Below are 21,512 nucleotides of genomic sequence, written 5' to 3'. Positions count from 1 at the left end.
TCATCACACACACTGCGTGTTTTAGTCTTATGCCGCATATTGCGGCATCAGGCAGCGAAAGTGTTAAATACCAGCTTATTTTATTTCTTGTAATAACAAAAGTAAATAACTTACCTGTTCCCTCTTGATATTGGCAAGGTTATTAAGGGAATCCGCATGAGTAGGGCAGAGACGAAGGGCAGTGTTATAGCATTCCTCTGCTTCATTAACCTAAAAAAAAAAATTATACTCACATGAATGAATGACGAAACTTTTTACATCTAGGCCTAGTTTAGACTGAGCTAGCTCATGGTTGTATGCTTTAATACTTATGCCCAATATGCAAACCAAAAAGGCCCTTTCAAAATTCGTACTCAGTATATGGCTAAAGGTCTACATCCACTATAAAGATCCTAATTTCCAACTACTCTTGTCATATTTCTAATATGAAGCCATCTTCCAATCTCTCTTGGCATGCCCATTCAAAGTGAAAATCTAAACTCTCTAGAGCACACATCAACAAATCTTAACTGTATAGTGACCCTGATATTTGTAATAGGCAAAAATTTAATTACAGTCAAAGGATGACTTAGCAAGAGTAGGTAAGGATGGTGATGCAGGCATTTCAGGAATTTCTACGCCAACACTGTTTAACTCATGATGTTTTTATATAGATTCTACAGAATCTATATTTAAAACTTACATTGTAAATTTATAGAATATATCTCCAAGCTTCCATGTTATTTGGGAAGAGATGGCACAGATACATTTATATGGGCCAGAAATCATGGTTATCGAAGGTAGCATCCAACACGCCGTCACTTGTTAAATAGGGCTTGTGCATATTTGTATGTTATTTATACTTCCCGACAAAACATCATACATTGATTATACTTTTTACTTTACATACATAAAAATTTTACATAAACAAAGGGAGGCAAATGTCATTTGCAGGTGCTGGATCGCAGTCACCTCCCCCCACTCTGAGGATATGTAGCTGAAAATCTTACACAAATTTAACATTTATATGTTGCAGTGGTTCTATAATACCTTTAAGGATCATCTGCTTCTTAACCACTGTGCTGCGCCGACGTTATAGTTAAAATTTGAAGAAAATCAGCAGGCAGCACAGCCATAATATCAGTGATGCAATATGAATTTACATGGCAAAGAAAAACCAATGCATCATTACATATTCTGAAATACAGTACAATTAAAATAACATGCAAACACTGAATTCTAAACAAACAAATCAACTGCATTCTTTTTACAAACCTGTCCTTTCTCCTTGAGGGCATTTGCCAAATTGCAGTATGCATCTGGGAAGTTGGGCTGAAGTTCAATTGCACGCCGGTATGTGTCAATTGCAAGGTCAATAAGTCTGTATAAAAGTTAAAACACAACATTAGTGACAACAGCAAACAAAATCATTAATACATTTAATTTTTTTTAAATCATTTAATTAAATCTTTTAAATTTAAGTCAAATATATCCCAATTTATAATTATGAATTATTTTTCTCTGGACATCGTTCCCGATTGAGTTAGTCACAACAGGGAAAATTCCCAGGTAGTATAATTTAAACAAGGTTTTAGATTGTTCTAATACTTTTATGCTATCACAGGACATAGATGCAGAAAGTATGAAGTGCAGACAATGATGCATAATACCTTGTATTTAAATATCAGCTTATTGGTCAGCACTTTTATATTTTTATTTTTGCAGGGATATTGCTGTACAAGCCCTTGCTGAACATGAGTAACTCTTAGTAAGCCTCTGGTTGGCTCACTACAGTTATTCAATTCTGTCTTAGGCATTGGATGAGCATTCATGACTTGTAATGTAATGTTGCCTTCCGTAAGATAATGTCCAATGTGTTTAAAACCTTCTATGCTGTAAAATCTCGGTTGAAATCTTATTCGGGTTTTACCTCTGCACTGTGTTAGATGACACACACAAATCACAATAGCGTGATACATCAAATGAACAAATCCACAAGGGCCGTGACGAGGATTCGAACCTGCGTCCGAGATCATCCCAGACTCTGCCTTAATCGACTGAGCTACGACATGGTAAAAAAATTGCAACCAGAAATTCTACTGAATTTACTTGGATCCAGCAGCCACAAACCAGGATTTTACACAATTCTCCCCATGCACTCGAGCTATGTCAATAGGCCATTCTACCTCTTCGCCCTTACTTCTTTACACACAGAAATCACAATAGTGTGATGCATCAAATGAACAAATCCATAAGGGCTGTGACGAGGATTCAACAAATCCTTGTGGATTTGTTCGTGTGTTGGATAATGTTCTTGTCGTCTGTCTGGCACAGTCATATATATTGACTGGACATACAGGTTCAAAGTGAATGTTAATAGAGAAATGTTGAATATTACTATGAAAGGTATTAGGTATAAACCACAATACACATGGCAAGGTTCCATTACAGGATATATTACATTACAGGCACAAGGCTGCCGACTAGAAACTAGCACTCTTTGTGGTCCTCTCACTTAGCACACATCACATTGTATATTCCCCCACCTAACTATTTTTATAATATCTTGGAAAGTATTACATCTATACAGGATTCAAATGACAGTTTATTGTTCAGTGCCACATGATAAAAAACATATCATGGGTGTTTAAGCAAATGTATTATATATTATTTATAAATCAGATATGAAGACAGTATTCTACATCACACTGCATGATACTGAAGACTAACTTCACCCCACGGCTCATTTTGTACTATATTGTTGTATGTACTGCAATGTCATTTTCTGGGCGAGAGCCCTAAGGCTCCCCCGAGCTATACCAGGCTGGTGTGTATATATTAGACTGTGGCAACAGTCAATCGAAGGAGTTCTAGGCCTACTGGGAACCAGAGTCAGTAGCTGGTCCCCTCAAAAGAGGCACTAGGAGCAATGGGCCATAGACACCCCATGTAGTTGGAAGTAGTCTATATCATCTACCAGGTCAGGCATCCAGAAAGGTAGGATGTAATTACCTAAGTGTAGTTACAGGATGAGAGCTACGCTCGTGGTGTCCCATCTTCCCAGCACTCTTTGTCATAAAACGCTTTGAAACTACTGATGGTCTTTGCCTCCACCACCTTCTCCCCTAACTTGTTCCAACCGTCTACCACTCTGTTTGCGAAAGTGAATTTTCTTATATTTCTTCGGCATCTGTGTTTAGCTAGTTTATATCTATGACCTCTTGTTCTTAAAGTTCCAGGTCTCAGGAAATCTTCCTTATCGATTTTATAAATTCCTGTTACTATTTTGTATGTAGTGATCATATCACCTCTTTCTTCTGTCTTCTAGTTTTGGCATATTTAATGCTTCTAACCTCTCCTCGGAGCTCTTGCCCTTCAGTTCTGGGAGCCACTTAGTAGCATGTCTTTGCACCTTTTCCAGTTTGTTGATGTGCTTCTTAAGATATGGGCACCACACAACTGCTGCATATTCTAGCTTTGGCCTAACAAAAGTCGTAAACAATTTCTTTAGTATATCGCCATCCATGTATTTAAAAGCAATTCTGAAGTTAGAAAGTGTGGCATAGGCTCCTCACACAATATTCTTTGTGGTCCTCAGGTGATAGTTTTCTATCTAGAACCACCCCTAGATCTCTTTCTAAATAAGAATTCTTTAAAGATTTCTCACATAATATATAGGTTGTGTGGGGTCTATGTTCTCCTATTCCACATTCCATAACATGGCATTTATTAACATTAAATTCCATTTGCCAAGTGGCGCTCCATGTACTTATTTTGTCCAGGTCTTCTTGAAGGGCATGACAATCATCTAAGTTTCTTATCCTTCCTATCCTTCAATAGGTGGTTGGGTCCCGAGCCCTATGGTCAACACCCCCCCCCCTTCTGCCCAGTATAATAGAACAGGGAAATAAAGATTGATGCTACAATGAAATTGTGCACTGATGCCACATTGTGGTAGCCTCACCACAGCCATAAAACCTATATAAAACATTTAAAAACAATAAATATTCAAAGGATTTTTAAATCATTATAATAATAACCCACAAATATCCATAATTACTAACTACAATGCTAAACTCAAATAAACTTCTTAAATAAGAAAGAATAAACACATAGTAAATCCACCTTGCCTTCCAACAATTCAAAAGAACATTAAAGTTGTGCTACTACTAACCCTTGCTCATAGTATACACAAGCCAAATTTCCATGAACCACTGCATGATTTGGAGAAAGGTTCAGTGCTCTGAGGTATGCTGCAACAGCCCTGGAAAAAAAATAATTAGAATTTTGAAAACCACGAAAACATGTCAATAAAAACAGTATTCATAACGCATTTGGATTCAAGCTTACAAATTATTACAGGGCAGTCCACAAGGAACACACCCCTTGTTAATTGTAATAAATATAAATGTCCTACTCAGAGGAATGGAGTTACATTTAAAACTGGCAGTGCAGTAATAATTGTAAATCCTATTGAATAATAATGAATATAACCATCAATGCTTCAAGGCAAAGCTATACTGAGCTATAAAAAACATTTATCTAGGAATTATGGTAAACCCTCCAATTTAGGATTTTAACTCCAGAAAGACAAGCAAAATAAATAGTATGCATTAGTTTCATAATTCATTGGCATCATGTAGTTGGGATCCAACTAAAAAGCTGGATATGCTTTAACTGCACATAGGTGAACAACAATATCACCAAGCAGGTATAGCACATGTAACAATGAATGTGGCTTGGTGCGATGAATGTAGCCTAGTGTGATGGGGGCTACAGTGATGAATGTGGGCTAGAGTAATGAACATGGGTCGGTGTATTAAACATGGACTGAAGTAAGCTGCACGGGGGGGGGGGGGAGACATCTCCCGTCACGCAGGGTGCAGTCGCACCTCCACAGATCTCCAGTATCGGATATTGATACTGGTAATGGCTCAAAAGGGCCACCACTTACGGGCTGGGCTATTCATGCCCGTGCCACCTTTAGGGTGGCTTAATCTTCATCAATCAATCGAAGTAAGCTGATTGTGGTAGCGAGTGCATGGGATAGAGAACAGTGGTCTTCATATGGGTGGTAAGAGGCTTAGAGCAGCCAAGCTTTTAAAGTTGAGAGGCATATTGCTACAAAGGTCAAGAGGATGCAATTGGGTTAATATATTTTATCTCCCGGTAGTGTAATAAAGCTTCTAGATCAAAAACAATAGCTACCAGAGTTAAAGAGCAGAGTAAAGGCATTATGAATGAAAGCTGGAAATCCACCAGGGTGTCGAATGTGCTGCGACACTTGCTAGAGCCAAACTGGGAGGAGAGGAGTTAATGATTATGTTCTGAAAACCACATACAGCACGCATGGTTGAGAATTAAATGACATGATAAAGTGGATTGAGGATGTTTACCACATTAAGTTTATCTTTCTTGAATCAACTTCTATTGTTTTGTACAGTCAATGTAAGGATAATAAAGCTCTTATACAATCACATGGAAGACGAAGACACATATCATAAGGCATACCCTAGCAAAACTTCCTAATAGGCTTTGTGAACACTCACATTTTGAACTATTACAAGCTATTTCAGATGGAACATTTTATATTTTTTGAATTACTGTATTATAATTTATGAAACTACTATTCAACAAAATTTTAAATGTTATTTGAAGAAATATTATACTGCCCAGCCCCTAATACACTGTCATGGAGGGTTTACCAAGTGTTAACACTGCCCCTAATACACTACGCAGTCCAACAGCTGTTGGAGTTTAACCTGAACAAAAAGTATTGAAGATAGGTGTAGGGAGCAGGAGGCCAGATACAAGGTATCATTTGGGAGATGAAATTCTTCAAGAATCGGAGAGAAAAACCTGGGGTTGATATCATGCTAGACCTGTCCCCCGAAGCCCACATCAAGAGGATATCGGCAGCGGCATATGCCGGGTTGGCCAACACAAGAACGGCCTTTAGAAATTTGTGTAGAGAATCATTCAGAACCTTGTATACCACATGTCAAACCAATCTTGGAGTATGCAGCTCCAACAAGGAATCCATATCACATCAAACACAAGACTATATTGGCGAAGGTTCATAGGGATGCCACCAGACTAGCACCCGAGCCAAGGAGTATGAGCTATGAGGACAAACTCTGGGGACCGAGCCTCACATTTCTGGAAGACAGAAGGGTTTGGGGAAACATGATCACCACATATAAGATTCTCTAAGGAATTGATAAGGTAGATACAGTTTATTTAACACGGGGTGAACACACTGTGTGTGGACACAGGTGGAAATTGAATGCCCTTAGTCATAGACATTAGAAAGATTTTTTTTTTTATTGTCAGGATAGTTAACAACTAGGATGAGGAAGCACTGTGGAGTTTCAAATGTAGATATGATAGAGCCCAATAGTTTTAGGAATCTGTACGCCGGTTCAACCCCCACAAGCACAACTGGGGAAGTACAGACATGGAGGGTTTACCAAATATAATGCAGGAATCTTGAAACTTCAATTGACCTTTAAGTAAGGGTATCAAGCTAAATTTTTACTGTCAATGAAAATTATGGTGCAAGTATAGGGCATAGTATGGAAAATATAACGTTACCGCTATAAGTGCCACCACAAGACATGCTTAAAAATGCCTACAATATATAGTGTTAGGCACACATCACATTAACATTTATTAAGATTTTAAATGGGTCAAGTCCTACCAATTTAACAAGGTACTTCTTAATAAAAATAATCTATGAGCATATTGTATGCAAGAATAATGTGCCTATGATGCTAATGGAGAAATGGATTCATCTTATATCTCCTGCCACTTCCTGCAGTAGACAAAACACACACATTCAAGCAAGAGAATCAATACTCAGCTTTTTTATGAGGCTTGCAATGCACCCTAAACAGCCATTTTTCTGGGTAATTGTCCGTATATCTTCTGCAGGAGTAGCGATGTTCACGATGGTATAAACGATGACACATTGATAGTCCATCATAAAACACATCCCATCCCAGGGTTACATGACTAACAGTCTAACAATGTATCATGTGCGATAAAGTCTCAGTCTTGTAAGTGCACTCTTTAAACTGAATGTCATCGTCACTCCACTATTAGTCATCATTTTCATTTTCCCTGATTCTTTCTTAATAATAATTATTTAAAATGAATGTCATCTTTATTCCACCATTAGTCATTATTTTAATTTTCAGTAAATTTTACTTATTTAATAATTATATATCTTAAAAAATTTAGAAAAACTAAATTAATATCACAATAATGCTCAATACTAAATCTAAACATTACCCAATATCATATATATTTTGACCATACAACTTCAATATACAGTAGTTTCAAAATTTATTCCATCAAAACACTGCCAATGTTGATAAATTTATATATTTGGCAAATATTTTTAGAATCAACTAAAAAAGACACCAATTTAGGATATTAATTTATGCCCTTATTGGCAACCAGGTATATACACAATTACCATACAAATTTGAAATTACAATAAAATAAGGTACAGGTTCAGAACTGAAAATGACTTTGGAAAAGGGTAATGCAAACAAAAGCTTATTGCCAAGATACAAAATAAAAAAAAAAACTTAAAATGGTTTAATTGATTAAGAACAAGTTCACATTAAAGTTAAAAAAGGGGTAATTATTTAGACAAAAGTTTATATACAGTCAGTCACATGCTTTACGAATTACTTTTTTTTTTTTATGAAAATGCCCGTCATCCGATTTAGGTCTGTTCGGAAAAAAGTTCAAATAACTGGGGAGGCATGTACAGTAGTCTGAATAAAAGTGTGCAATAATGATGGAACTAGTTTGGCCAGTGACCATACAAAGTGCCACTTGAGCAGTAGTGTTCATACACTAATGGATGGCTCAGAAGGTGTAAACTCTGCCATGCCATGTAGGTACATTAGAGTACATGGTGGAAGGCAGTTTGCTGAGGTTACCTCCTATCACCATTGATACGTGGTTTCATCTCCACTTCAGTCAATCCAGCACTATCATCATCCACCACATTTTCTATCTAAATAACAATGATCCATCAACTATAATCTTCGAGTTAACAATCAGATCAGAACTTCTCATATCAGCGAGTACAACCCAACGCTCAAATTTTGGCAACAATTGCCATTTTTTTCCCAAGCTTCTCAGGATGACAAACCACTTATCCGAACACAACAGCTTATCCGTTCGGTTTCATTCCTGAGGGATTCGGAAAGCATGTGGCCGACTGTACTGTATGAATGTACTGTGTGTGTGTGCGTGTATGTGTATGTATGTTGTACCTAGTAGCCAGAACGCAGTACTCGGCCTACTATGCGAGGCACAATTTGCCTAATAAGCCAAGTTTTCCTGAATTTGTATATTTTTCTAATTTTTTCTTATGAAATGATAAAGCTATTCATTTCACTATGTACGAGTAAATTGTTCTTTATTAGAGATAAAACTAACAGTTATATGACCGAACATAACCTACCCTACCTAGCCTAACATAATTAAGTCAATAATTTATGTTCCTAATATAATATAATATTAATGATTCAAATAAACTACATTGGAAACAATTTATTGAAAATAAAGAAAATTACTCGGCCTATTAGGCAAATCGGGCCTTGCATAGTAGGCTGAGAAGTGCATTCTGGCTACGACACACACACACAATATTGGAACTACACTTGCGTTTCAACTTTACCCAACACCTATGTTGACTTCAGTGATACACAAGAAGGAGGTGCTGCCAAGTCATGTAAATACAGACCTTGAGCACCACTACAATTTTGTCCCCATTGCCTCAGAGACATTTGGTGCCTCGGGTAAAAGTGCTAGTTTTTTGAAGGAGTTGGGGTCCAAGCTAATTGAAGCAACTAGAGACCCTAGAGCTGCCAGTTTTTTCTTTCAGCGAAAAGCTTTCAGCTTTCACAATTTTCAAGACACTTTCCTCCGTTTTATGAGCCGTTGAAAAGAAGTTCCTGTAAAATGTCTAATAGGGGGTACAAGTGCTGCATTAGTTGACTCTTCAGAGGTTGCATGGTGTCTTTTATGACGTCATAAAAAGAAAGGCGAAACGCTATGCAACCTCTTAACAACCTCTGAAGAGTCAACTAACACAGCACTTGTACCCTCTATTAGACCGTTTTACAGGAACTTCTCTTCGACAGCTCATAAAACGGAGGAAAGTGTCCTGAAAGATATTAATAGGAACGTTATCCCTACAGACAAAAATCAGATGATAAAATTTATTACAAAAACAAGAAAACGTCGAACCTACTCAAGAAAAACTCTCCAGACACCAAGCAGAAGGCTTTGAAAGAAACCAAAGTCGTCTATGCCTTCACATGCTCACTTGGGGACTGTCAGCCCCAAAGATCTCAGTATATAGACAAAACGACAACGTCTCTCCCTCTAGGCGATTAACAATGCACAAACAACAGGGCTCCTTCAAGGAACACATAATCATCTCACACAACCAAACTGTCACCAGAGAAATCTTAACAAGCCACAGAAATCATCGATAGATACAGCGATAGCAGGAGACTCGACATCAGCGAGGCACTACACATCAAAAAGTCAACACCAGCAATCGACAGCCAATTAACACAACTATATTCTACTTACTTCAAGACCACGAACCAACACAGAAGCAGCAAGAGAAAATATGGGCCAACAGGCCTTCTGTAGTTACTTACTTTCATTCTCATGAAAAATGGGCCAATAGGCCTTCTGTAGTTACTGTCATTCTCATGTTCTCACAAGCAATTCATATCCATTGATTCGTGTCACCTCACCCAAAAACATTTGTCATAATACCTTACCTAAAACGAATATAAGCATGAAATGATATGTGTAAACCTGTCTTTGACCATGCTAAACGCGTTTTTGGCTAAAATCGCCTTCATCAGAACAAAGTAGAATGAAGATGGAAACCTTTTGTTGGTCAGACCTTATATCCACCAGGGCAAATCACCTGACCACCAAGAAAAGGTGAAGGAAAGGAAATATAAGAAAGACGGTAACTGCAGAAGGCCTATTGGCCCATTCAACGCAGTTCCTATTAACATCAATAACTGGAAGATAAATTTAAAGTGCCAAACAGGTTAAATAGATGGTATATTGTATTGTAGCGTGTACATATCCAATACAATAAGTCCATGTTAATTAAGACTGCGCCCTCGTCTGAAGCAGGTTGTCTGTACTCCATCCCTTGCAATGAGTGTGCATGTGTTTACATCAACTAGACTGGTAAAGTTCTTTCTTCACAACTAAAACATTCATATGCTATTTGTACAGCCCAGCACTCCGGAGCCTTGTATTTACATTCCAGTTTATGTGATCATTCTATCGACTTCAGAGGGGCGAAATGTATTGTTAAAAGTAAGGGCATTGTTGAATGAATTGTCCCCTCAGATCAAACAATGTAACAAAAGCCTTAATGTAAGACCTGGCATGTATAAATTAGATCCCCATATAAGCTTCAATATAGGACATCAATACAATATAGCATCCATTTAACCCCCTTTTGTACCTTTTATCTGTAGGTTTCCTCCCCCTTTCATTGTATATATGTCAATAGGTCCTTATTATTATTATTATTTTCTTGGGGGTCAGGTGACCTACCCTGGCAGGTATAGTGGTCTGCCTTCCACTTTTCTTTCTTCATTCTAAAAATGCTCTGTGGAAGACAAGTTGAGCAGAATACACGTTTAACATTCTCAATTTTTCACGTGTGGTTTACCGCATACTTGGATCAGTGTTTTTGTAATCGTCATTGCATATGCATTTTATATATATAATGTATACTGTATATATACTGTATATAAATTTACACCATAATGAAAAAAATCTTGAGGGGAACTAATAAAGTGGATAGAGACTACAGTATTTAAATTAAAGAATTAGGACTAATGGACATCTGTGTTTGCTGGATATGCAACCGAGTCGATGTAAGGAAGTTCTTGTTCCCTGTGCAGGTTATAGGAAAGTAGAATGCACTGAAGGAAGTGATTGTTGAAGCCAATTCCATCCACAACTTTAAAAGAAACATAATAAAAATGAAAATCTTGAGAGAAAATTATCGTATAAGATATAAATGGCTAGGAGGCAGGACATAAAATATCACTCCCTCGTAGTCACAGATAGGCAAGCAGTAGACTGGTGGCAATAGCAAAGTTCATTGCAGAAGCAGCCATTAATTAGACCACAAGTTCAAAGGCTGCCGTTACTAATGTAAAGGGGGAGAAAAAAGGCTCTTCCAGGTGAAAATGATTCGCGCACGTGCCTGCCATATATATAAATCTGAGGGGCGAAGATCAATAAAATATGCTTAAATAAGAAAAGATCACTTTTATTCCTCTCCATCTACCACCAAGCCCATCCAGGTTAAGATGCAGAGCATAAACCCCAGGAATAGTAAACAAAGGTCACCAGTGAGGAGCCAGATGACATACCAATTGTGTGCCAACTCAAAAATGCTCACTAGACCCTAATCCAACTAGAGAAGCTAGCAAAGTCAATGAATATAAATGTGCCACAATCCAATTCCAGTTTTATCACCATCCCTCACTAAACAAGATCATTGCTCCATCCTTCCAGGAACTACTGCTCCTAGGAAATTATCAATTTCCCAATGAAGGAATAAAATCAATCTGCAGGCTTCCACACATGGAAGAGATACAAGAATGAGCCATCTTGGAGTCATTCCAGGTTGGACCGACTATTCTTCCTTGCATTCATATGACCTGATGTGGGACATTTGAAAAGAACCCTGTTGCACAAGCACAAAATGTCAAACAGATCCAAGCACACTTCTGTCTATGGAAACGGTAGAATCTTACCCAAGAGATCAACCTCGTGGTTGATCTGCCTTGACGGCCAGGGTCTAGTCATGTGCACACGGAAAACAAATCTACATTAATATTATTTGGTGGACAAAAAATATATTTCTAGCAATAATTGTATATTAGTATTTTTCACTAAACCAAAAATGTAATACTGTACTGTACTTCTATTTACTGTATAGTAGTATAAGATTTCACCAACAAAGCAACCGAGGTTTGGTCAGATGCCACTGTAAAGTGCTCTACAGATAACATTTTCGACATTATAAAACTTTATTTCATTAATAACTATCACCGTCATGTATATTCTTCGCTGTGCTGCTAAAATAAGCCTTGAATGACACCAACATTACTTGAAAACATAAAATGAATAGTTCTAACCTTTAGTGATAAAACCAAGAATAGGACAAGAGATGTTTGCACCACACAAAACGTAATGTAAACACCACACAAAACATGACATGACCACCACACAAAAGGACGATATGTCATAAATTAGAAGTACTATATTCATTGTAAAGACCTTAAAATGCATTTTTCTCTATGAATAACATTTTCAACTTTAAGACTTAATAAAAACTTCAGTTTCTGACCGATTCTCACCATTTTTACACATGTACAAAGTTCTTAGTTCTAAGGTTTCTTCCAAATCGTTTAGTCATATAGCCATGAAGTTTGGAGTTATTAATATTTTGCGTATAAATTTGGCACATACTGTATTTGGATGGCCACATTCAAAAAATGTTTTACAGTAAACTATATTCTTAAACAATAATTCCATCCGAGGAGAATGAACGTTATATGCCATCCTAAAATCATAATGAATAAAATAACAATTGGTGACATTGTAAGATATTTATAGCAATTTGAAATTGTGATTTTTTGTTTTTTTCTTTTAACTTTTTTTCTTTTCATGGTATGATGTTGATCCATTATTAAAAGTTGGAGATGCACATGCACCGGGCCCCTTAAGCCAGTAATATCATTAAGAACACGCCTATTGCCTATTCCACCAGTAGCTGTTATACTGGCTACTGCAACTAATGAACACCAATGAACAATTGTGATTTTTTTTTAAGCATCCTGTCACAATACTCCTGGTGACAAAACTACTGTCTTGTAAAACTTAGTTTAAATAATGTAAACAGGTACCTAAAGTTTGCCCTACTCTACATTTACACTATACAAAATATTACATCAAAATATAAATATTCTAACAAGCTCAGTAGTGACATTATAGTAATATAAACAGTTATCCCTTAACACTAAAAGAAATATTTAAGCACATGTTATACTGCACCTATACAAAAATTTGGATTGTTACTCGCCCATTTCAATAATAAACATATTTACTAAGACCTAAGCTTCTGGGTATTTTAATTAAATAACCATGGAATGTACAACTATGGCACATAAAAAAACAACAACGTTGAATGTAATGAAATGCCAGTTTCTAGGTGAGCCCCGGAGGCTTGCTGAAGCTATTCCACCGATATAGTGCTATCTAATTTTAGGTCATCAGTCACAGATTTCTTGTTGCCTACCGGAGGACCAAGAGCCAGAACTCTGCCCCCTCAGAGGCACAGGGAACAATATCCTACGAAAACATTACATTGAAAGTATGCCATACTTGCCATCTACTGGGAAAGGCACCCAGAAAGAGAGGCAAACCAAAACAGACCACTATCTGGTCTCGTCTGATTTGTAACCTACGTCCTCAAAAGAGCAAAAGAACTTCCCCAGAAATAAAAGAAACAAACACTTCGTCCAACTAGCCCTCCCCTATTTAGTGATAAGAAGCGAAAATATTTGGTATGGGATGCCAATCCAGAAAAGTCATGAGAGAAAGGACAATACTGTACAACCCGGTCTGACACCTTACCTTCAGGTTACCTTGAGGTGCTTCCGGGGCTTAGCGTCCCCGCAGCCCGGTCATCGACCAGGCCTCCTAGTTGCTGGACTGATCAACCAGGCTGTTGGACGGGGCTGCTCGCAGACTGACGTATGAGTCATAGCCTGGTTGATCAGGTATCCTTTGGAGGTGCTTATCCAGTTCTCTGACACTGATGAAAGAAGAGAAGAAGAGAAAGAAAATGGCAGAAAGACCACCAAGAAACTTCATACTGTCGCCGAGACAAAGACTGCAGGTGGGACACTAACTATGAAACCACCTATCAATATACAAATGGCGACACACCAGAGATCTGCACAGTCCCGCTTTAAAACTCAAAACGGGCGAGACACCCACTTGCGACACGAGGTCGTTCCGATTATGTCCAAGTGAACCCACTCCGAGAAGACTTGACAGATGGACCCAAAACGAGGCCTGCCTCACCAGATCCAACCCCCCAAAGGGGGAAAGGTCTGCCCAACATGTCTTGCAAGACACGACCTAAAAAGTCCACGAATCATGGAACTAGGCGTGGGCAAACAGAGCCAGCCTCCCTCCCATTGCCCCATTAACGTGGTGACTCCACGAAAGGGATGACACGAACCCTGAGACCAACTTGCAGAGTGAACACAGCGTCGACCAGATAAAGAAGGCACCAGGGACACCTCCGACTCCGAAACTGGCAGCATAGGCCTACCTCGACTCCACAAAGCCCTGATTCTTGGCCTGAAACCCTTCCGAGAGGGCCAAAAGCAACTGCCCCAAAGAATCAACAGATCAGAAATATGCCAGCAACTAGCTGAAGCTGCCGACAAAAACTAAGAAACACAGTCCTCCAGGAAGAAGAGCCAGGGCCTAAGCTGAATCCAACAAGAGCCAGCACAGCCTGTCGATACACGAGAGAAGAGGCATAAAACATAGAAACCGCCTCCCAGAGGATCGGCGCAAACAACTTTAGCAACGAGGCCTGGTCGAGGACAGGGACCCTAAGCCCGAAACCATCTCAAGGTAAGGCAGACAATGCAGAAGCAGCCAAGACCAAGACCCCCCAGCCAAGGGTCCCATATGCCTGCATCCTCTAAAAGCCAATCTGAAGACAGCTCAAGAAGACCAAAGAAATGCAAAACAGTCCAAATAGTCCAAGTGGGTCATATTGTCTAGCCTACCTTTCTGGTGGTATCCCAGGTCAATGGCAGACATGACAAAAACTAAATGTAGTGCTCATATGGCCATTTGCTACCCTGCACCTCTCTTGAGTGCACCAGTTTCTGGCACTTGTCTCCGGTAAGTTCTCGTACTCCAGAGAACTGATTGCACCAAACTATGGTACATATCAGTTTGATAGCTTCTGGAAGCCAACTATGCACCCTCCCCCCCCCCCCCACAGAAAAACTTAAATATTCCTAGGCCTAGTATAGCACATAATTGGCATAATCAATTATGCTAATTAATTGGCATGATTAATTAACATAGTATATAATCGGCACTATAGTAATAGTGCCAATTTCTACTTTCTAATTTTGTTGTGCATCAGTATATATACAGTACTATGGTCGTCATCGTTATTATAAGTGCTACCAAAACAGAAGGATGGGCTGTGTGAGGTTGTATATTATAATATATATATAATTATGCATTTCACAAGGCACTCTTTTCAAATGTAAGGAGATGTAAATTGAGAAATATAACTCCTAAATACAATATAATACAATATACAGTTGTGTGTGTGTGTGTAAACTAAAGTCTTTGAAAATGTAATAAGTTATTACAAAACGCGTTCAAGCGTCGCGTCAGACTAGAAATAAAAATGAATTTTGAAGAATTGATTTTTCAGTTACCATCGACAGTAAAAAGAAACATAAGAAATATTGAGAAAATTCGTGTTAGAATTGTTAATCTTACTTTTTCGGTCATATTTAATAACATGTTTATATACTGTATATATATTGAAAGGTTAATAATAATAATTCATGTACATTAAAAATAAAGTTAGCAGGTAAAATATAAATAGCATTTAATTCAAGAAAAGAATAGAAGCAGAAGAAAAGATGGAGAAATAATAAGCTAAGGAAGGAGACAAGGGGGGCTTAGCTCACTGGCTACCAGTGATCCAAGTTGGCCCATTTCACTTGCCCCCCCCCCCTCACTATCCTCATTATTCTTCTATCTACACTACTCATATCTCATCAGCTTAATCTCTTATGCACACTCATTCCACTATCACTTCACTCATTCCTTATTTTATCAATTTCATTAAATTTGAGTGGTTGCTATTTTATATCTATTTAAACCTCTTATTCCCTCTCACTGTGTCCACTTAGGATCGATCATTGTTCTATTAATTAGGACATTCTTCTATATTATCTGCATAGATTTTTCCAATTGTCTTTTCTTCCAATTAGGTGGCATGAACTCTTGCAATCCATTACATTTTCCTTTGTCAGACCTAGTGAGATAACAGAGGATGGTATTATTCCACCTTAAACTTCCAATTAGCGTGTGACAAATTGCCACAATGAACTTTACATGGTAAGCATTTATTTTGAATTAAGTAATACTATTTTATTTGTTTTCAGAGCTTGCAATGTAAAGTTCAGAGATAGAAATATCACCACACGCGCGCATGTACACACACACACACACACACACACACACACACACACACTTAAATTTTGTTCCAATTCTTATTTAAGAAGTTTCCTTCATCCATAAAATGCTCCAAATTTTTAATGTCATACAAGCGACAATTTATATAAAAAAATTTAATTAACAAAATTTAATGCTGCATTAGTTAAAAAAAAAAAGGGAAAAATTTCTTTATACATTAAAAATAAAAAATATAAAAGTGTGTTCAAACTTTAGCAGCATCATTCATTAAAGTACTATATAATTAAAAAGGATGCATTCATCAACAATTGGTTCATCTGTGACATCCATCAGTGACTATGCAGCACACAATGAAGACCCACTGGGTCCCACATCACAAGCCCTTGCATACTACATCCTGCCAAGCAACAAAACCCCACACACCAGAATCACATGCCCACCAGGAAACCCCCAGCCCACTGATGTCATCCACTTGCATGCCACCTACCTGCCAAAATAGGCGAGTTGCACGTCCAATGGGACCTAACGACCAACTTCAGAAAGCACAATTTTTAACTAGATTATTTGCTAAGAACTGAGTGAGCTCAGACCTATGACATGTTAACCTTTAGAATGTAGAAATAAATTACACTTTAAGCTAATCGTTATATGGGAATTTGACTTTACATATGAAATTTTAATGGGATTATTAAACCATTTGTTGTTGACATAAAACAACTTGTATACAGAATTAATTTCTCACTGCAACTACCACATTACTTAAAAACCCAGCATTGAATGCAATGAAATGCCTCTTTCTCGGTGGGCCTCTGTGGGCCCCCTGTAATTAGCAGCAGTGAGATAGCTCCCCACACGAGTCACATTTGCATTACAGTCCGTGAAAGCCAACCGGAGACTAGCCGTCCAAAACCTGGCCTTCTAGGCGCATAGTGTAGTGAAATTAACCCCTGCACGGAACAAATTGTATTTGTACCCTGCTGGGGTTATTTATTTGTTTATACTGTATATGTTTATATCAACCTAATAGCCAGAATGCACTACTTGGCCTACTATGCAAGGCCTGACTTGCCTAATAAACAGTATTTTCTTATGCTATATACTGTATTTTTCTAAACAAAAAAAAAATCTTTTGAAATGATAAATCTTTCCATTACTTTATGTATGATTAATTTTTCTTAATTTGAGTTAAAACTAATGAATAAGTGACCAAACCTAATCAGTCTTAACCTGACCTAAACTAACATAACCAAGTCATTAATTCAAGTTCTTAAACAAAATTATAATAATAATTCAAATTAACCAATTAGATTTTTTTTTTTAAATAACAAAATTCATTCTGCCTATTATGCAAAATGGGGCCTTGCAAACTAGGCAGAGTAGTGTGTTCTGGCTATTAGGTACATTAAATATTACATTACATTATATTACAGTATATTACACACACACACACACACACACATTTGTTTAGTCATTTGTTTACCCACCAGAAATATGGAAGACGGTGAATGTGGTCCCATTAAACAAAAAGGGCGACAGACATGAGGCACTGAACTACAGGCCAGTGTCTTTGACTTGTATACCATGCAAGGTGATGGAGAAGATCGTGAGAAAAAACCTAGTAACACTACTGGAGAGAAGGGACTTCGTGACAAATTGCCAACATGGGTTCAGGGAGGGTAAATCTTGCCTGACTGGCTTAATAAAATTCTATGACCAGGTGATAAAGATTAAGCAAGAAAGAGAAGGCTGGGCGGACTGCAGTTTCTTGGATTGTCAGAAAGCCTTTGATACGGTACCGCATAAGAGGCTGGTACATAAGCTGGAGAGACAGGCAGGTGTAGCTGGTAAAGTGCTCCAGTGAATAAGGGAGTATCTAAGCAATAGGAAGCAGAGAGTTACAGTGAGGGGTGAGACCTCAGATTGGCATGAAGTCACCAGTGGAGTCCCACAGGGCTCTGTACTCAGTCCTATCTTGTTTCTGATATATGTAAATGATCTCCCAGAGGGTATAGATTCATTTTTCTCAATGTTTGCCGACGATGCCAAAATTATGAGAAGGATCAAGACAGGAGGATTGCTTGAGGCTTCAAGAAGACCTAGACAAGCTGAAGGAATGGTCGAACAAATGGTGTTAAAGAGTTTAACCAAAGCAAATGTAATGTAATGTAATGATGATAGGTGTAGGGAGCAGGAGGCCAGATACAAGATATCATCTTAGACAAAGTTGAGCATTTGCCAAGTAGATAATGTACAAAAAATTGGAAAGCGTTTGAGCAAGTTTGAGAAACTGAGTTTCCCGGCCCCTTAAACCAACATACAGTACTGTACTTTACCAACTATTACTGTATGTATATAATTATCCACAAGTAGAAAAGATGTGTGACACAGAAATCTGGCTAACTAGATGGGAGAAAGGGAAGGCATTTTAATTTTTAACAATCAAAATAAATAAAGATAAGAAAAAATTTAGTAAATACTGTATTTTAGATGTTCCACTGTTAAAGAAAATTAGAAAAAAATGTTCGGTTGCTCAGATTTGAAGAGCAACCGCTCTTCTTTGTAATCTGGCAGTTTACAAGAATGCAAGCGGTATTCCAAAGAAAAAGTAAAATTTTTATGTTATATGATATTTTTGATACCAAAGAAATCCTATTTATGCATCATTCTAATGTGTAAACTTGTAAAAATATCTACAGTATCTTATTTTCTATAAGAATAACCAGTCCAATAATAAAAAGCCACATTTCTAATAAGCCATAATTTTGGAATATATATGACTTTCATATGTAAGTACATAGTACTTTACCCTTTTCCATCACAAAAGAAAGTACAGTATCAAAATATGCATACACTCACTTTTATTAACTACAGTATCATCTTACTTCTTTTGCTCCCAAGCATCTCACTTTTATTCTCACACTATCAAATACAATGCTTGAGTAAAACATTTACACATGTACACTTCTTACTATACAAAACAAGCTGTGACAGAAAATCTGATGAAATGGAAAGGTTTTAATCCAGTAAGTGATCAGACGCAATGAAAATGACCACAAATGGAGTCTAGGCAAATGAGAAATTCCCACTAGACCGGATTACAATACCTAACAAAATTACAAATTAATTCAACAAAATAATGTTAGTAAAAATATACTTCAGCAAGTTATTTTGGTCTAAAAATTTGCACGAACATTCTTTTATTATTTCACTAATGAACACATAATTACGGTAAAGTGGAAATGGCTACAATCATGAGTATTGGGGGGGGGTGTCATTATGTTTGAGCATGTTAACACCAGTCAGTACTAGTACCATTCTCTAGTCGCTCCGTTTACCGAAATTTAGCAATAATGTATAGCCATGACCAATATCCAAACAGATTTGTTCTTTTTTATTTTTAATGAATTACTTATGTCAACAAGTTCATTTCAAATGTACAGTACTTGCAGATTTTTTAAAGAATACACACCTAACATCACAATGAAAACATGCCAGAATTTTTTTACCAAACAAATCTCTTTCTTAAATGGAACTTAAGTGTTTTTTTTTATCATTCGAGTTCATTAAGTTACAAAACATAACTTGGAGAATATTTATGAACTTGAAAGTAAATCCTAATATAAACCAAAAGTTTAGGAGATTGCATAGAAGAACCAATAAATTTTAAACCAAAAGAAAAGCTTGCAAAGAAAAATAAAAGCTAGTAAAAATGTTTTTCAATATACTGTTTATTAAACATAAAAACACTAACTGCTAAGTGTTTCCTATTTAATATGGAAACTCATGCTTTGTTATTTTTTTTTAGAAACTAAAAGCAAATCTAAATACATTAAAATATTCACTGTACCTGTCAAAAATTCGAGCCTCCTTCAAAACATTGCCAAGATTGATGTATGCGTCAAGGAAATTGGGATCAAGTGCAACAGCTTTTTCAAAGTGATGAATGGCCAACCAAATTTCTCCCTGAGCATTGAAGACACAACCAAGGTTGCTCCAAGCCACAGCAAAGTCTGGTCTTGTCTCAATGGCCTTCAAGTAACATGCCTGGATAATTGAGGAAAGGGAAGAAGAAAAAATAAAGATCAGAGTTTACACAAGAAAGGAAAAAAACCGCCCTACTCGCTCGCCTAGTGCGCCGCAGCCTAAACGCTCGCTTGCGACTCGACTTCTCCGCCAGAGCTGATGGGTGCCGAGAGGTTTGAAGCTCACTGACAAAATGCAAGATTCAGCTTATCAAGCCAAAAGTCATTACAGTATTATGAATTCTGTGCACACACATAAGCAGTGACAACGAAAAAGTCCGCCCTATCGCGTGCACGCGCTTTCGCCCTACCCTACGCAAGCGCTGCCCTGGTTTTCTGAAACATCTTGACTCATGAAATGTGTCAGCCTCCAACAGTTATTAGAAACCCTTAAATTTCCCAAGTATCAACAACAAAAATTTACCCATAACTTGCAATAACCCAAATATTTTTACAACCCATGAAAAAATCTGTTTTGGAGGCTAACTGCTTTTCTTGATGAGGGCATAAGCTTAGTAATGACTTTTTTCCAGATAAATTATAACCATACCCGAATAGGACGCGTGCCCCTAATATTAAACTTTCCCCTGAGGAGCTCCTTCAGCTTTCCCTCATAATACAAACCCTTATATGGCGCTTCACGGCAGGTCCACCTACATCTTAAGTGCTCCACGAATAACGAAGGCTTCTTCAAGGCGACCTCTGCAGAGGAGTAGGGCTGTACAGCCTCAACATCTATTACGACCAAGGGAAGAAAAGTAAAAACAAATCTGATTAGTGTGGCTTGCAGTAACAGCTCTTGTCACGGTTCTGTACCAGGATGCCTGGGGTTTCTGGAGTTGCAGCAAAACTGGCTTTACCTTTTTGTAATAAAGCTCATTCCTCTCTGAATTATGTGTGGTTTTAATGGTCTTCTTCCATGCAGTGGTCTTTCTTCCTCTGTATGTCTAGATAGAAGCAGTATGATAACATGAACACTCCAAACACAAAGCACAAATAAAATTCCATCGACTGCCAAAACAGATGTGCAATGGTACTTAAACGAAAGCCCAAGCATCAAGGTGCATTTTCTTCACAGTTCAGAAACTCAAGATACAATCTGCATCTCTATTTCACTGTTTAAGGAAACTATTGACAAAGTCTGAGAGGAAATATGGAATAGCAAAAACC

The 21,512-nt window shown here is 37.6% G+C and overlaps 1 protein-coding gene across 1 annotated transcript in view; it reads right to left on the bottom strand.

Moving 5' to 3' along the window:
* LOC123774029 (O-linked N-acetylglucosamine (GlcNAc) transferase sxc) overlaps positions 1-21,512 on the bottom strand; it is a 52,565-nt gene that overhangs the window by 15,772 nt on the left and 15,281 nt on the right. The window contains 4 exon segments of the mRNA XM_069318804.1: positions 115-210; positions 1,255-1,360; positions 4,154-4,243; positions 20,168-20,364. Coding sequence (XP_069174905.1) covers positions 115-210; positions 1,255-1,360; positions 4,154-4,243; positions 20,168-20,364 — 489 coding nt within the window.

The sequence above is a fragment of the Procambarus clarkii genome, chromosome 91, assembly GCF_040958095.1.
Source record: "Procambarus clarkii isolate CNS0578487 chromosome 91, FALCON_Pclarkii_2.0, whole genome shotgun sequence".
In the NCBI taxonomy this organism is placed as follows: Eukaryota; Metazoa; Arthropoda; class Malacostraca; order Decapoda; family Cambaridae; genus Procambarus; species Procambarus clarkii.
The sequence above is the reverse complement of the archived record's forward strand: the minus strand, read 5'-3'. Positions and strand labels throughout refer to the sequence as shown.